The sequence below is a fragment of the Procambarus clarkii genome, chromosome 7, assembly GCF_040958095.1.
Source record: "Procambarus clarkii isolate CNS0578487 chromosome 7, FALCON_Pclarkii_2.0, whole genome shotgun sequence".
NCBI lineage: Eukaryota > Metazoa > Arthropoda > Malacostraca > Decapoda > Cambaridae > Procambarus > Procambarus clarkii.
Window position 1 is genome coordinate 15,724,144 of NC_091156.1, and position 15,452 is coordinate 15,739,595.

Below are 15,452 nucleotides of genomic sequence, written 5' to 3' on the forward strand. Positions count from 1 at the left end.
ATATTAGACTTTGGCATCAGTCAGTGTGAATGGCATTATTAGGCCTACCGGGGACCATGAGCCAGAGCCTGGCTGCCTCAGAGAGGCACGAGGAGCCTCTCTGATGGACCCCCTCCCCTCCCTCTCCCTCCCTCTCTCTCCCCCCCCCTCTCTCTCTCTCTCTCTCTCTCTCTCTCTCTCTCTCTCTCTCTCTCTCTCTCTCTCTCTCTCTCTCTCTCTCTCAGCCTATAGAATTCCACATGTGATTTGGAGCATTCTGTCTGTCATCCTCTGGGTTAGGCACCCAGAAAGGTAAGCATCCCAAAACAAACCATTATTCTGGTTGAAACTAATACTGAAAGTCAAACGAGTGGACAGAACTCCCCAAAGACAAACGAGCATGACGTTAGTCATGCCATGCACTGCTGTCTGTGCAGCTCCCCCACTCCCCGGGAGGAGAAAGGGGGAAGCCCAGACCCCCTCATGTCGGCTACCCGCACCCCGGGAGGAGAAAGGGGGAAGCCCAGACCCCCTCATGTCGGCTACCCGCACCCCAGTTCCGATGCTGGATGTCAAAAACACTCAAAAATCGCCAACTGACCCGGAGGGGGGGGGGGAGGGGCGATTGTTGGGACTCACCCAGAAAATGGTATTTCATTATATTCAATGTTGGTTTACTGGGGGGGAGCCACTTCGGCTCCCGGAGCTCCTTACCAAAAGATGAAAACAAAAGGGACTTACCCAGGAGGCAGTCGGCACTCGCCCCTCAACGCGAAGTCGAGACAGCTGGCTGCAACAGCCGACCCAAAGCAACAGAGGCCCGACTATACCCACGAACACTGACCAGGTAGTGCGCAGCCAGAACCCTGTTCGACCACCAAAAAACCCACACCCGAATGTCAGCCCGGAACATGATACCAAAGACGGCAGCAAGGGCAGTAAACTTACGAACATCATGGGCACGGGGATAAATTACAGGCTGGCTAGACCGAATAACCCTGCGGACGACCTGGGAGACCCTGAACTCTGGAAAAGGGAAGGGAAACCAAATCAACCCAAAGCACATCCCAGACACAGAAGCCGTGCCGCGCAAATAACGGCGGAGAGTCGCAACCGGACACAACACATGATGCACCCCTGGCCTGACCAACCAAGCATTAACAACTCAAGGACCCTCCACAAAGCAGCTGTCTAATTCTTCACCAGAAATGAAGGAGACAGCTGCAAATGAACAAACCTATCACCAGAGCTAAAGGAGCAGAAACCCCTGCGCCAGAGGAGAGCATGAAGCTCCCTGACCCGATCTCCCAGAGGCCAATGCCAATAGGAAAAGAGCCATGGAGAGACAATCCTAAACCGAAGGGGCCACTACAAACCGAGGGAGAGATAGAAAAGAGAGCACCCTGTCCAATGACCAGTACGGCTCAGGCAATGCTTGAGCAGGCCGGAGGTGAAACAACACCCCGAGACAGCTTGCAAAATGGCGCAGATGTAACATCAATGCCAAAGGCAAGCTGCAGCGACTCCACCAGCACCGCACAATACGAGGCGACAGTATTCAACACAAGATGACAGTCCTGAAACAGCCACAAGAGAAAGGACAAGACCACCCTAACAGAAAATGAAGTTCCATTATGAAGAGACAAAAAGAAACTGAATGTCCACCAGGAAACTTCATACTGCCACTGAGATAAAGCACGCAGGTGGGACACCATCAACGAAGCCACCTTATCACCATAAGGATGGTAATCAACTCGAATAAAAAATACTGTAGACTCTGTTACGAGGGGTGGGCTAGCAAGGGGACTGCTAGGGGGTCACGAGAAAGAATGGTCAGTCTTTCATACTCACGTAACTCACCGGAGTCATTTGGTCCCAAAGGTGAGGACCACATAATGTCCATCACCACAGGTCTATGCTCCCACCACCTGGGTGCCACTGATCCACCCTGGGGATGTTATCGATTGTTATCGATAACCAGTCAACCGATAACTTCAGTCAACCACGGGGAAAACTGCTACAAGCAATTCCGGCCTTGCCCCAGGGAGGAGTGAAGGAAGACTTAGGCTTATCTTCAGCACTGACAGCGCTGAAACAGGATCACCAGCCTGGGGTACGCTTTTATAAATGTTTGTGTTGCTCTATCACCACCAGTCACTAGGAAATTTCCATATAAAATCTTACTGTCCACTAGGTGGGGTTACAATATTACTCATGTATGCTCGTAGAGATAATATGGAGGCACACTCAAACACATCAGTGAAAATATATATGTCATTTACTAAAGAAAAGCTACATGAGCACATATATATTTAATAAGGGTACATGAATGGACATATATGGAATAAATAGTCTGGAGATCATCGGTAACTCTCCTCTCACGACCTCTGGCAGCTCCATCAGCTGGGCAGATTTAAAAGGGGAGGTCTCACACCCTCTCAAACGAGAGCACTTCATCAACGTCGACCGCCGCCTCACCAACTGCCACGTCGTCCACACACTGTCCTCTTCAACAGTCGCAAATACTAGCTGCCCTGCAGCCTATCCTAATACTAATGTACTAATAAATATGCTGATACCATATATAGATATTTGGAGGCCTAACTAGCCTAATTAACAAGGGGTAATGGGAGGGAAATATGATCTACCTTCAACTTTCCTGGTTCACGACGCCTGTCCCTCAATGGTGTGAGGTTCCTACTGTTCCTGAGTCGCTCCTTGACGATCCAGTAGAGCGCTGCAGGGCCTCAGGTGTTGTGAAGTAATCGCATCTTCTCCGTGCCACTCCCTAAGTTCAGGCCTTCCAATCCTGGTCCAACCAGTGGTCACTGAGCCAGTCACCGTATACACACGTTCCTTCCACAAAGGCATTTCTCATTGACCTAGAAACTGTGTCTTTCCTCCAACGTCCTCAGTAGATTTGACTCAGTTACTGCAGTCCTGCTCGCCACACCATCCAGACCCGCGGGCATCAGACTAAGCCCTCCAGAGTCGTCGCCGACTGACACCTCAAGTTTTGGCACTTCTGGCTACTTCTTGCTTCCCAGGAGCACGTGGTCTTCAGTATTGATGGTGAGCTGCAATGGCTGCTTATGATCCACTGAACGAGGCTCCCAAAGCCTCCCATCTCGAGAACTATTCGACACACCACTCGCGTCCACAGTCCGATCAGCTCTGGGCTACGCCTCCGCTGGCGCCGCCTGGGACTCTCAGTGGTGTTACAGCGGCACTGATTGGTCGACCGCTTCACGTGACCCCGGCCAGCCAATTGCCAGCCGGCTGGCGTCGCCCAAAAAAAGGGTGGATTTGAAGACAGAGGGAGCCATTTTGTTTGTACCCAGGGTGTGACTTTCCCCCTTGCATACAAATTTATAAACACAAATTTCTCCCCAATTAGGTGACCAATCTGGTCGCCTCATATATAAAAAAATAACTCCCTGCGCCTCAGGGAATCAGCAGGGTAAGCAGAGATGACTCTTAAAGCCGGATTTGGGGAGAAATAGGAGGGGGGGGCTCCGTAACAACACCCACTAATCAGGAAGCCACCTATCTGGAAAATGCCCTAATACGGCAAGAATCGTTGCCGGATAAAGTTATCTCCCCATCCGGCCAAAATGTCCATGGAAGCCAGATTAGCCGATATTTGGCCGGATCAGAAATCTGGGTTGGTTAACTTGCTACCGATGTTATCCAATCTAGACAGTAAGCCAGACAAGCAATGAATAGTCAAGATCAGAAAGGCAGGCGTCGGTCATGGGCATGGTTTCATAAAAGTTGTTCAATGTCAACCAATATTTTTTGACTAGTTGTATATGAAAAGGGCTGCAATTGTTTCAAGTTTTAGTACTGCAGCGTAAATAGAAAGGGAGATTTTTTTATTTTTTTATTTTTTTTCAACGAATTTTACACATTTTCAAGTGTAAATAAACAAACACACCTTTCAGATATAATCATTCTATGACACTTTTCTGACACATTAGCATATAATAAAGGATCCGGAGGTACGGAGTTTCCAAAACATCTTTAGTTTTCCTAATACAAATATTCAAAGTTCCCCCCAAAAATAATGTAAATATGTCATGTTTATTGCTATTATAAAATCAATAAATGAACTTAGGAAAAAACGCTAGCTAGGGATTTTAGAGACAAACTTTACATATAAGGTGCAAGTTTCATGTAAATTGAATAAAAAAACCAGCGTTGAATGTAATGAAACGCCATTTTCTGGGTGAGTCCCGGAGGCTCCCCGGAGCTATCCAGGCTGAATGGATATGTATAACTTTCTGGCATCAGTCAATGCATGGAGTTCTTGCCTACCGGGGACCACGAGCCAGAATCTGGCCCCCTCTAGAGAGGCACGAGGAGCAATGGCCTATAGAGACTCCCCGTATGATCGGGAGCATTCTATGTCTGCCATCGCCCAGGATAGGCAGCCAGAAAGGTAGGCGCCCCAAAACAAACCCCTATTCTGGTAAACTATTGCGACCGAAGACCGAACAGGTGGACAGAACTCCCCAAACGAAAATTAGCTAACCATCATGACGTCATCATGTCGCCGCGCCGCCGTCTGCGCAACCCCCCCCCCTCCCCGGGAGGGGCAAGAGGGGAGCCCCAGACCCCACCGTCGACGACCCAACCATTAGTTCTTAGGGTGGATGTCAAAAATGCAAAAAACACCGCCGACCAGAGGGAGGGAGGGATGCCGGGTAGCCTCCGGGACTCACCCAGAAAATGGCGTTTCATTACATTCAACGCTGGTTTTCTGGGGGGAGCCCCTTCGGCTCCATGGAGCTAACTACCCAAAGATAAGGAAAAACCAGGGACTTACCCGGGCGGCGGGCCGTCCTCACTCCTCAACGCGAAGTCGAGACAACTGGCTGCAACCGCCGACCCAAAGCAACGCAGGCCCGACAAGACACAGGAACATTCACCAGGTAGCGAGCGACCAGGACCCTGTTCGATCCCCAAAAACCCCGAGCCCGAATGTCCACCCAAGACATGTTGCCAAAGACAGCCGCCAAAGCAGCAAATTTACGAACGTCGTAGGCCCAGGGAAAAACCGCAGGCTGGCTACACTTAATAACCCTGCGGACAACCTAAGAGACCCAAGCCCGGGAACAGGGAAGAAGGGAAACCGAAACAACTCAGAGCGCATCCCCGGCAATGGAAGCCGTGGTGCGCAAATAACGGCGGAGAGCCGCAACCGGACACAGCACATGATGCACCCCCGGCCTGATCAACCAAGCATCAACAACCCACGGCCCCCTCTGGAACGTAGCCGTCTCATTCTTCGCCAGAAAAGGAGACAGCTGCAAACGAACATAATGACCACCAGGACCGAAAGAGCAGAAACCTCGGCGCCGGAGGAGAGCATGAAGCTCGCCAACCCGACCCCCCGAGGCCAATGCCAACAGGAAAAGTGCCTTAGAAAAGCAATCCCGAATGGAAGGGGCCACAACAAACCGACGCAAAGAGAGAAACGAGTGCACACGATCCAAAGACCAAGACGGCTCAGGCGGCGCATGAGCAGGCCAGAGGTGAAACAATGCACGAGACAACTTGCGAAACGGGGCGGAAGTAATATCAACACCGAAAGCAAGCTAAAGCGGCTCCGCCAACGCCGCATGATACGAAGCAACAGTATTCGGCATAAGATGACGGTCCTGAAACAACCAAGAGAGAAAGGGACAGAACAACCCTATCAGAGACCGAAGAACACCGACGCAGTGATAGAAAAAACCGGAAGGACCGCCAGGAAACCTCATACTGTCGCTGAGACGAAGCACGCAGGTGGGAGACCAACAAAGAAGCCCCCTGCGCACCATACAAGGAATGATAAACCCGAGTCAATAACACCAGACATGAAGGCTCAAGGAGAAGATGGAACCAGCCTCATACAGGGCTGGACTGATCTGCTGAAAGAGGCGGAGCCGCGGGAAGACCCTCGGGTTCGGACACCGAGCAAGCAGCGCTGAAACCAAGGCTGGGCCGGCCACCAAGAGGCCAGAAGGACAACTCGACCTCAGTAAGTCTCCAAGCAAGTCAAGACCTAGAGCAACAGCAGAACCGGGGGAAAGAGATGCAGGTAACCCCACCTCGCCCAGTCCTGCCTGAAGGCGTCAACCCCGACGGCTTCGCAGTCGGAAAAGAGCCCCACGTAAACCGGGAGATGCCTCAACCACGCCGACGCAAAGAGATCCACGTCTGGAGTCCCGAACATTCGGCACAGCCAACTGAAGGAGTCAGCATCGACTGTCCATTCTGTGGAGAGGGGACGGAACCTGGACAGGCCATTCGCCAGGACATTGGACACCCCCCGGACATGAACCGCCAGGAGAGCCAAACACCGAGAACTCAGCAGACGAGTCACCCAAAGAGACCAGTCCCAAAGAGCCAAGGACCGCATCAAAGCTCCGCGGTTCAAACAATGAACCACCGGGAAGCAGTCCGAATGGAGCCTGATTGTCGATCCGCGAGCGATTTGAATCCTTCGGAGCAACATCCATACCGCCACGAACTCCCGCACTGAGCTGTGAGCCCGACGGAAGGACGGACCCCACCGACCCTGGCCGGCCTGGTGAGCACTGGTCACAAAACCCCAGCCAAGAGACGACGCATCTGTGTACACATCGAGCGAGGGCTCGGGAAGGCGCCAAGCCACCGAACCCCGAAAAGCCCGAAGAGGAAGCCGGCGACGCAGCAACCGACGCAAAGCCCCCAGAGGTCGAACCCAACGATCGCGAGAGAGGCGGAGGAGCCGGCCTCAAAGTAACTAGAACAGCCGACGAAGCCACACCCGACCTGGTGGGTAGACCTTCATGGCAAAGTTCAGGCTCCCGGCCAAACCCTCGAGCAACCGCCTCGTGACTCGGGAACCCCTCAGAAACGGGCGAAGGCGGGACCGCAGGCACAAGAGAGCTCCCGGAGGAAGAGACAAGGAAGCAGCGCGAGCGTTCCAAACCAGACCCAGCCAAGACCGAACCTGAGAGGGAACCAGATGGTGCTTCTTCCAGTTCACCAAGAACCCGAACCTGGCGAGCTGGGAAAGAACCAAATCCCTGGCGAGCAGACACGCGGACTGGCTGGGAGCCCAAACCAGCCAGTCATCGAAATAGGCCAGCACCCGAACACCTAGCAGACGCAGGCGGGCCACCACAACCCGAGTGAGGTGTGTGAAAACATGTGGCGCCATATTCAACCCAAAGGGAAGACAACAAAAGTGATAACCTTGATGCCCCACAACAAAACCGAGCCAGTCCCTGAACCCCGGATGAACCGGGACGTGCCAATACGCGTCCTTGAGATCCAGGGACACCATCTAAGTGCCCCTCTCCAAAAGAAGACGGACCTGAGACAGCGTAGTCATCCGAAAGGGGGGGCACAAAACCCACGGGTTCAGACAGGACAAGTTCAGAATGAACCGGAGGTCTGCGCAGCCCCGTTTCGGGACCGGAAACAGGTGGGAAACCCATCTGAGGGACGACATCGTTTCGACCATGCCCAAGTGAGCCCACTCCGAGATGACCCGGCAGGGCACTGGAGAAGAGGCCTGCCCCACCAGCCCCGAGGGGAGGAACAGCCACCCAACGCCACCACAGGCCGCACGAAACGACCCGAAAAGCCCATGAATCGTGGGACTAGGCGTGGGCAAACTGGGCGAGCCGCCCCCCCTCATTGCCCCGTCAATGGGACGAACTGCGAAAGGGCCGATGCGCCTTGCGAGAACCGAGGTGGCGAACATTACGGACCCCACTCCGTCCAGCCACAGCCGGAACTGAAGGCGCCGCCAGCCCCGAATCTGGCACCAAAGGCCTACCCCGACGAAAAGACCCCCGAGCCTTGGCACGACCCTTCTGGGAAGGCCCCCCGCGAGCCCCCCGGAGCAACAACAACTCAGACATAGGCCAATAACTGACCGAGGCCGCCTGCAGATGCTGCCCCACAGCAGACTCCGTAAACAGCAACAGACAAAAGGGCGAGGACAAACGAAGAGCCAGGGCCCAGGCAGACTCCAAGGAGGAAGCCAACACCGCCTGATGACACGCAAGGCGAGAAGCATAGAACCGCGAAACCGCATCACGCAGGATGGGTGCGAAGAGCTTCAACAAAGCAGACGATGCCCGCACAGCAGTGGGCAGCGCACAGGACCCGGCAGAAGCCCCAAGCGCTCCCACATCCAACTCGAGCCAATCCAAGGACAGCTCAAGGAGGGAAAAGAAATGCAGAGCCGAAGCAAGCAGGCCACGAGTTCGCAAATCCTCCGCAATCAAGGCAGTCGAGAGGGAAGGAACCTGCACGTGAAGCTGCAAGACACCAACATCCCGTGGAAGGGCAGGGGAGAACAAACAGGCATTTAGATGCTCAAACGCACCCCCCAGGAAAACCTGCAACGCCGAAGAAACCTCTCGCCACTCAAGCGCGCGGAACCGACAGAACGTGTGCCAAGGCTCTAACAAAGAGAGAGGACAGTCTGCCAACGCGAACGCGGATCCATCATGAAGTCATAATCAGGGTCACACAAGAGGTAAGCCGTCAAGGCCTCCCGCACCTCCGAAGACGAAACACGGGAAGCCGGAAACCCCTGGAAAGATGGAACCAAAGAACCCTCGGGATGACAGAACCGAACCCAGGAAGGGGTGGACACCAAATCCAATTCGTACGCAGAGGGAGCGAAAGAGAACCCCCTCTCCTTGTAACACCAAGCCCCGCTTAGAGGGTAGAAAAACCCAGGCGGGGTCCAATGGAGCCCAAGGCCACCAAGCCAACCCCTCCCCAACCCCAGGAACCTCGCCCAGAGGGTCCAGGGCCGAGCCGTCCTCCTGAGCCCCCACCCCCAAAGAAAAGGTGGGAGCAGCCGAAAAAGCAGGAACAAGGGGGGGCCCACTGGCCAGACCCAGAAGCTTCAGCAGAAGGACCAGGCTCGAATGCCTCCGCCACTGCCCCAGAAAGGGACACCCCCGAGACTGCCCGAGTCTCACAACCAATTAAACCCAGCCCCGGCTCTGAAACCCTCAGACGTTTAGGAGCCGGTAGCAAGGGGTGGGGGACCAAACGGGCAACAGAAGGACTCAGAGGGGCGGACGGAACCAGATCCGAAGCGACTCCCACCCCCAAGTCCGGGTCCCTATAACCAAAACGGAGCAGTCTCGAGGCATCTTAGGCAGCAACCAACCTAGCGCATTGCAGCAACCTAAAGCGAGCATGCAACGCCTCAGCTGCCCTCACCCACATATCAGGCACAGTAGCCTGAGTGAACTGGAGAACGTACAGACAACACATGTCGCACGACTCCGGGTCAAAACAATCACCGACCCAACAGGCAACATAGCGGAGGCAAAACCGGTGAGTGTCCCCCTGAGACAAGGGGACAGAGCAACCTTCAAACTCGCAGGACGCGAGGTGGGGACTCAGGGGTCACATCCATCGGACCACGTAGCCCCTGTGAGGTTTTCCAGGGCCCTTAGCCGTGGTAACTCGCTAAGGGAAGCCCAGGCAGGGTACTGCGAACCGGAACCCAAAACTACCAAACAAACTGCTATAGCTGAAACCCCGGGACATGTACACTCACAGGGACCAATCAGGGAGGACCACCAACACAATAAGAATAAGACAACCCCAAGAACAGCGATGGGGGACCAAACAGGCAGACCCCCCCACCAGGCGAAAACAAAAACAAAAGAAAAACCCCGCAAGAGGACAACGTACCAGGGCGGAACAGAGCCGGTCGCTGTTAATGGTGAAAACTAGCTGTGCAGTTCTCCGCGCCCCTACCAGTGACGAAAACTACCCCTACCCAGAGACAAACAAGGGCAAGAAAAAGCCCAGCTGACCCCAAGGTCGGCCAAGTACCGAGCAGTACACGGCACAGCGGAGGTAGACCCCAAGGCGACCCAGGGAAGGTGGCCCTAAGCCCCAAGGGTAGTACTTACAGGGCACCTACGGTAGATAACCCTAGGCGCATGCAGCCCGAGCACCGTGGAATAATACTCCTGGCCCACACACCACTGGAAGGGACAACTCACACCACAAGGCACAGAACTGCAACTGCAAACAGGAGCCAGAGGCACGACCGCACCAGATCCCATCAGCCTGAGAACTAATGGTTGGGTCGTCGACGGTGGGGTCTGGGACTCCCCCCTTCCCCCTCCCGGGGAGGGGGAGGGTTGCGCAGATGGCAGCGCGGCGACATGATGACGCCATGATGGTTAGCAAATTTTCGTTTGGGGAGTTCTGTCCACCTGTTCGGTCTTTGGTCGCAATAGTTTACCAGAATAGGGGTTTGTTTTGGGGCGCCTACCTTTCTAGGTGCCTATCCTGGTCGATCATACGGAGGGGGGGAGGTCTCTCTATAGGCCATTGCTCCTCGTGCCTCTCTAGAGGGGGCCAGGTTCTGGCTTGTGGTCCCCGGTAGGCAAGAACTCCATGCATTGACTGATGCCAGAAAGTTATACATATCCATTCAGCCTGGATAGCTCCGGGGAGCCGAAGGGGCTCCCCCCAGAAATGAAAGAGTTATTTGAACGTTTATGTTAGTTGAAAATATTGAAAATAAATAAGAAAATAATAAAGTCTAAGGTGCTACCATCTGTGGCTGAGGTTGACATCAACCAGTTTTCTCCAAAATTGGCACCCTTACAGATAGGCTTATGTCAGGTGTATAAGTTTCATGCAAATCATCCGATAAAAAAAAAATTGAAAAAAAATATATCAATTTTTTTTTTTTACTAAATTATTTTTCTAATAAAACTAATTATACTATTTTTTTAATAAATGCTATTGTGATAGTTGAGATTCATAGATATGATTTCAGTTGACACTTGTGTTTGATAATCGCTTTTGACCATTTTGGAATAATTTTGACACCTACTTCACTAATTTTTCTCCCTTCCTATTTATTCTACGATGCAGAGACTTGGACCAGATGAAACCCTTTTCATATACAACTAGTCAAAAAAGTTTGATTGAAATCGAACTAGTTTTCTTTAAATGCATTTTTTTTAAATCTGGAGCCCTTGCCCCCTTAGCCCTTAAACTGCGCAACGCACCTGCAGGCTCACGTCTGGTTTGCGCAACGCACCTCCGGGTATTTGTATTTTTCACGTTCCATTCAAAACTCCCGCAGCTACATGGGGTTCACATCAGCTTCCTCAGGGCTCTTGTAAACAGACGCCATCTTTAAAAAAAATCTTGGTTCACATTCCCGGGTGTGGGAGCCTCAGTAGTGTGTGAGCAACCAAGGTTGGCACTCGCAGCATGAGCGCACAGCACTGCTGTTCAGCGTGTGACCACAGCATCGCCTAATAATGTCAATATACATATATATATATATATATATATATATATATATATATATATATATATATATATATATATATATATATATATATATATATATATATATATATATATATATATATTGTATTATTTAGCCATGATAGTATTATAGAAGAGCCTGAGTGTGATAATGACTGGGTACAATGTTCAAATATCAGTGAATCAATGCTGTTCACAATGTTCACAGCACTAGCCACAGCACCACAGCATTATTTCGTCCATCTAGGAATCTTCAAATGACTTCTTAGGTGCCTTTTCAAAATAAACGTGTGGTCAATTATTCATTTACAGGAATTAGTGACCAGGATTGTGATAATAGCAGGATTGTGGTTATAATTAGCATCGTGTGTAGTATTGTGGAAGGAGGAATTTTGGTGAGGGAGGGAGGGCGAGAATTGAGGTAGCCTCATTTGTGTGTGTGGCAGCCACTCTTGTTTTGCTCAAAATACTAGCTTAGTGTTACCTAGCAGTAAATAGGTACCTGGGTGTTAGTCAGCTGTCACGGGCTGCTTCCTGGGGGTGGAGGCCTCGTCGAGGACCGGGCCGCGGGGACACTAAAGCCCCGAAATCATCTCAAGATAACCTCAAGATAGTGGTTCGCTATGGGCAACACATATGTACATGGGTATATACAGTGTGTGTATATAGTGTAAGAACAGCAACAGGAGAATGTTGAGAGGAGCTATTTTGGTGAGGGAGGTTACGGTGTAATCATAACGTCGTCTGCTGTCTGCTGTGTGATTTTTCATGCAGTGTATGGTGGCAACTGTACTGTTCGGACACAATACTGGCTTACTTGCATAGTTCTGGTAAATAAAACATGTAGATAGGTATATATAACATGTGTAAATAGTGTAATAAGAACAATAACAGTATGGTGGGAGGAGCAATGTTGGCGAGTAAGATGTTGGAGTGAGGGAGACTGGCTGGGTGTGGCTGCTCTGAATGTGTTGATGGTGAATGTATATAGTGTGTGACAGTGTATAGTGTGTAAATAGATTGTATATATACATAAATTAGCATGATACATAGTAAATATGTGCAGCATATGTGTACACAAGTGTCATGCATGTAACACAGTGTCGTCGGACAGTACGGATGTTTTACTGCCATAATATAGTGTACGTGTTCATTATACATAGGATTAGCACATAAAAACAAATAAAATGTATTTGGAACTGTGCACAAAAAATGAACATAAATATATTCGCGGCAACTCGCGCGCCCCGCCCCGGGCGCCCTACTGGCCCCGGGAGCGTACATCACGGGCGAACGGGGAATGATGACATCACGCGCCAACTTGCGGACCCCATAGCAAGCAAAGTAAGCCCAATTTCGATTTTTTTTTTTACATACCCATACTGAGGGAAGGGTTTTTGACACTTTAAAAAATCAAAAGAATTTTTTCCAGAGAATTTATTTCCTGCACAATGGGGAGGGGGGGTGTCATATTTGGAGGCAACGCAGTTAAGGGGTTAATCCCGTCCGGCTGTAGCTCTAGATACGTGGTGTAGGAGGGGGTGTGTCGGGAAAGAGAGGAGCATTGGGAGGGACTGCCTTGGGGATAAGGGGGATATGGAGGAGCCTATACACTACAGGAATTACCATTAATTTTTTAATATTTCATCACAGTCAAAAACAAAAGAAATAATTATGTAATAACAAATATACAAGTTTCCTAAAAACAATTTGCACGGGCTGAAGTTTGCTTAAAAAATATTGTGAGTTTTTCCCATGCCTGGCGGCCTATATAACTAGCCTGCCTGCCCCAAGTTGACCCGTCCAGGCCTGGTCAAGCCAAACAGCCCATGTCCTCCCGTCCCTCGCATTATACCACAGTGCCGCGCCATTAGTGAAATATTTTTTAAATAACTTTTGGTTTTCGTAGTAACTTTTGTCATCTTAGGCCAAGACTGTCTGGTAGCAGCATCAATCGTTCTAAAGGTGTTAGCACTATCACGCGTGGCGCGTGAGCGCCACAGACTTTGACGTCATGGGGCGGACAGTGCGGGTGAGCGTGCGACGACGCCTAAATGTGTATAATAGTTTCAGTTTTCTCACCTTAATTCTCATGCTGCGTCGTTCGTTTTGGTATCATTGTGTTTGCAATTAAATTCCCTGCAGGTGTATATGTATATAATGTCCAAAAGCCTCGCGAGACTCCCCACAGCAAACCCTAAAGTCGGAAAAGTTACACATGAGCACACAAAATCAGTAAAATGTGTATGCTCGTTTTAGTTTTCTCACGTTAATTCTCATGCTACGTCGTTCGTTTTGGTGTCATTGTGTTCGCAATTAAATTTCCTGAAGGTATATATGCATATAATGTCCAAAAGCCTGGCGAGACTCCCCGCAGCAAAGCCTAAAGTTACCCATGAACGACCACCAATTTGCACACCACAACCTAATGTGTATACTCGTTCAGTTTGATAACATCAATTTTCGTGTTACACCGCTCATTTTGGTATCAAATTGTTCACAATATAAAGGCATGCATTTTAAAACTAGTCTCATAATAATAGAGCAATAACGGGAATTTTAACAAATATTTTAATTTTGGACGCTCATCATTACAATTACTGTATTTATATCTTTCCAGTGTTCTGACATCAATTTTCGTGTTACGTCACTCGTTTTGGTATCAAATTGTTTGCAATCTAAAGTACATACTCTTTATCATTATAAAGGTATTCTTTGTCATTGCAATCAATAAATAATTGCAGCTTTTTGTTTATGTATGCAATGATGTTGAGAACAAATTATAATACTTTTGTATACTCAAATCATTTATATAACACATGTACCAAACATTTAAATACTGTACAGTACATTAAAACTAAATAAGCACATCAAATAATTTTGAAAGTGACTAAGTTTAAACAGATAAGCTAATTGTTGACCAGACCACACACTAGAAGGTGAAGGGACGACGACGTTTCGGTCCGTCCTGGACCATTCTCAAGTCAACTGTGAATGGTCGACTTGAGAATGGTCCAGGACGGACCGAAACGTCGTCGTCCCTTCACCTTCTAGTGTGTGGTCTGGTCAACATTCTTCAGCCACGTTATTGTGACTTACCACCTGCAGATAAACTAATTATTAATAGGAGTTAATATCCCTTTACTTGGCAATTGATCTAGTGCTTCATCAATTACTAAAACATTAATGCCGTACCTTGAATAGAATGATCACAGGTTTGTTCTGCAGAACACTTCACCATGCCTGTCAACAACATTTCTTTAGTTACTTTTTGCACTTGAAGCATGAATGTTTTATGAGAAGATGTCAAAGTCATGTTCTTCAGAGCAAAACTTATATGCCTTCTCAGCTCTGATAAGGAATGCATTATTCCTCGTTCATCCCCACATTCCAGCCTGTGTTCAAATAATTGTGTTTCTGCTGCAATTAAAAATCCTTGAAACTGTTCACTTCCCAGAGATGCCAACCTGTAGAAAGAGGAATGGGTAAAGTATGCAAGTATTAAATTAAATTAAATTAAATTAAATTAAATTATGCAAGTAAAGGGGGTCAAACCAGTGAGGTTTGAAAAGTCAGTTTCTTTGGCCCAGCCAAATTACTGGGCTGATCTTCTGAAAGAGGCACAGCCACAGAAATGCACCCAGCTTCAGACACCAAGCAAGTAGCACCTAAAACCAAGGCTGAACCAGAAGAATTTTAGAGTTTAAAATAAGAATTAAGAAATAGTTTAATTTGGCATTTCAGTTAATGTTTTCCTTTTATTAATTCTTTGAGCATAACATGTTCCCATGGTGCAGTGGTAAAATATTTGCCTCTGTGCTTCCCGAGCAATTTGGCCTGGTTATGTATCCAGGCCAGGGAGGATTAACTAGGCACCAATCCTTAACCCTTAAACTGCACAACATGTCATATGACGTGATGAGTAACTTACGCAAAATTGCGCATTACATCATGGAGTACCGCGCAAGATTTGAATGGCCAGCGGGGTAGGGGGGGCCCCCCATACGCTGCCCGGGGGCTATAGTAAACAGCCGCCATTTTGTAAATAAAATCCTGCTCTCGCCACCAACGCGTGGGAGGCCTCAGTTACCCAGCAATCACCATGGCAAGCGCACGGCCAAACGCCTCCCAGGCACGCAGTCACTTACTCAAGAGCAAAT

General features: G+C 49.6%; 1 protein-coding gene across 2 annotated transcripts in view; it reads right to left on the reverse strand.

Moving 5' to 3' along the window:
• LOC123761416 (uncharacterized) overlaps window positions 1–15,452 on the reverse strand; it is a 224,068-nt gene that overhangs the window by 95,236 nt on the left and 113,380 nt on the right. For both annotated transcript variants that reach the window (XM_069313279.1, XM_045747443.2), the window contains exon 4: window positions 14,488–14,759. In XM_069313279.1, the coding sequence (XP_069169380.1) occupies window positions 14,488–14,759 (272 nt within the window). The remainder of the gene's footprint in view (window positions 1–14,487; window positions 14,760–15,452) is intronic.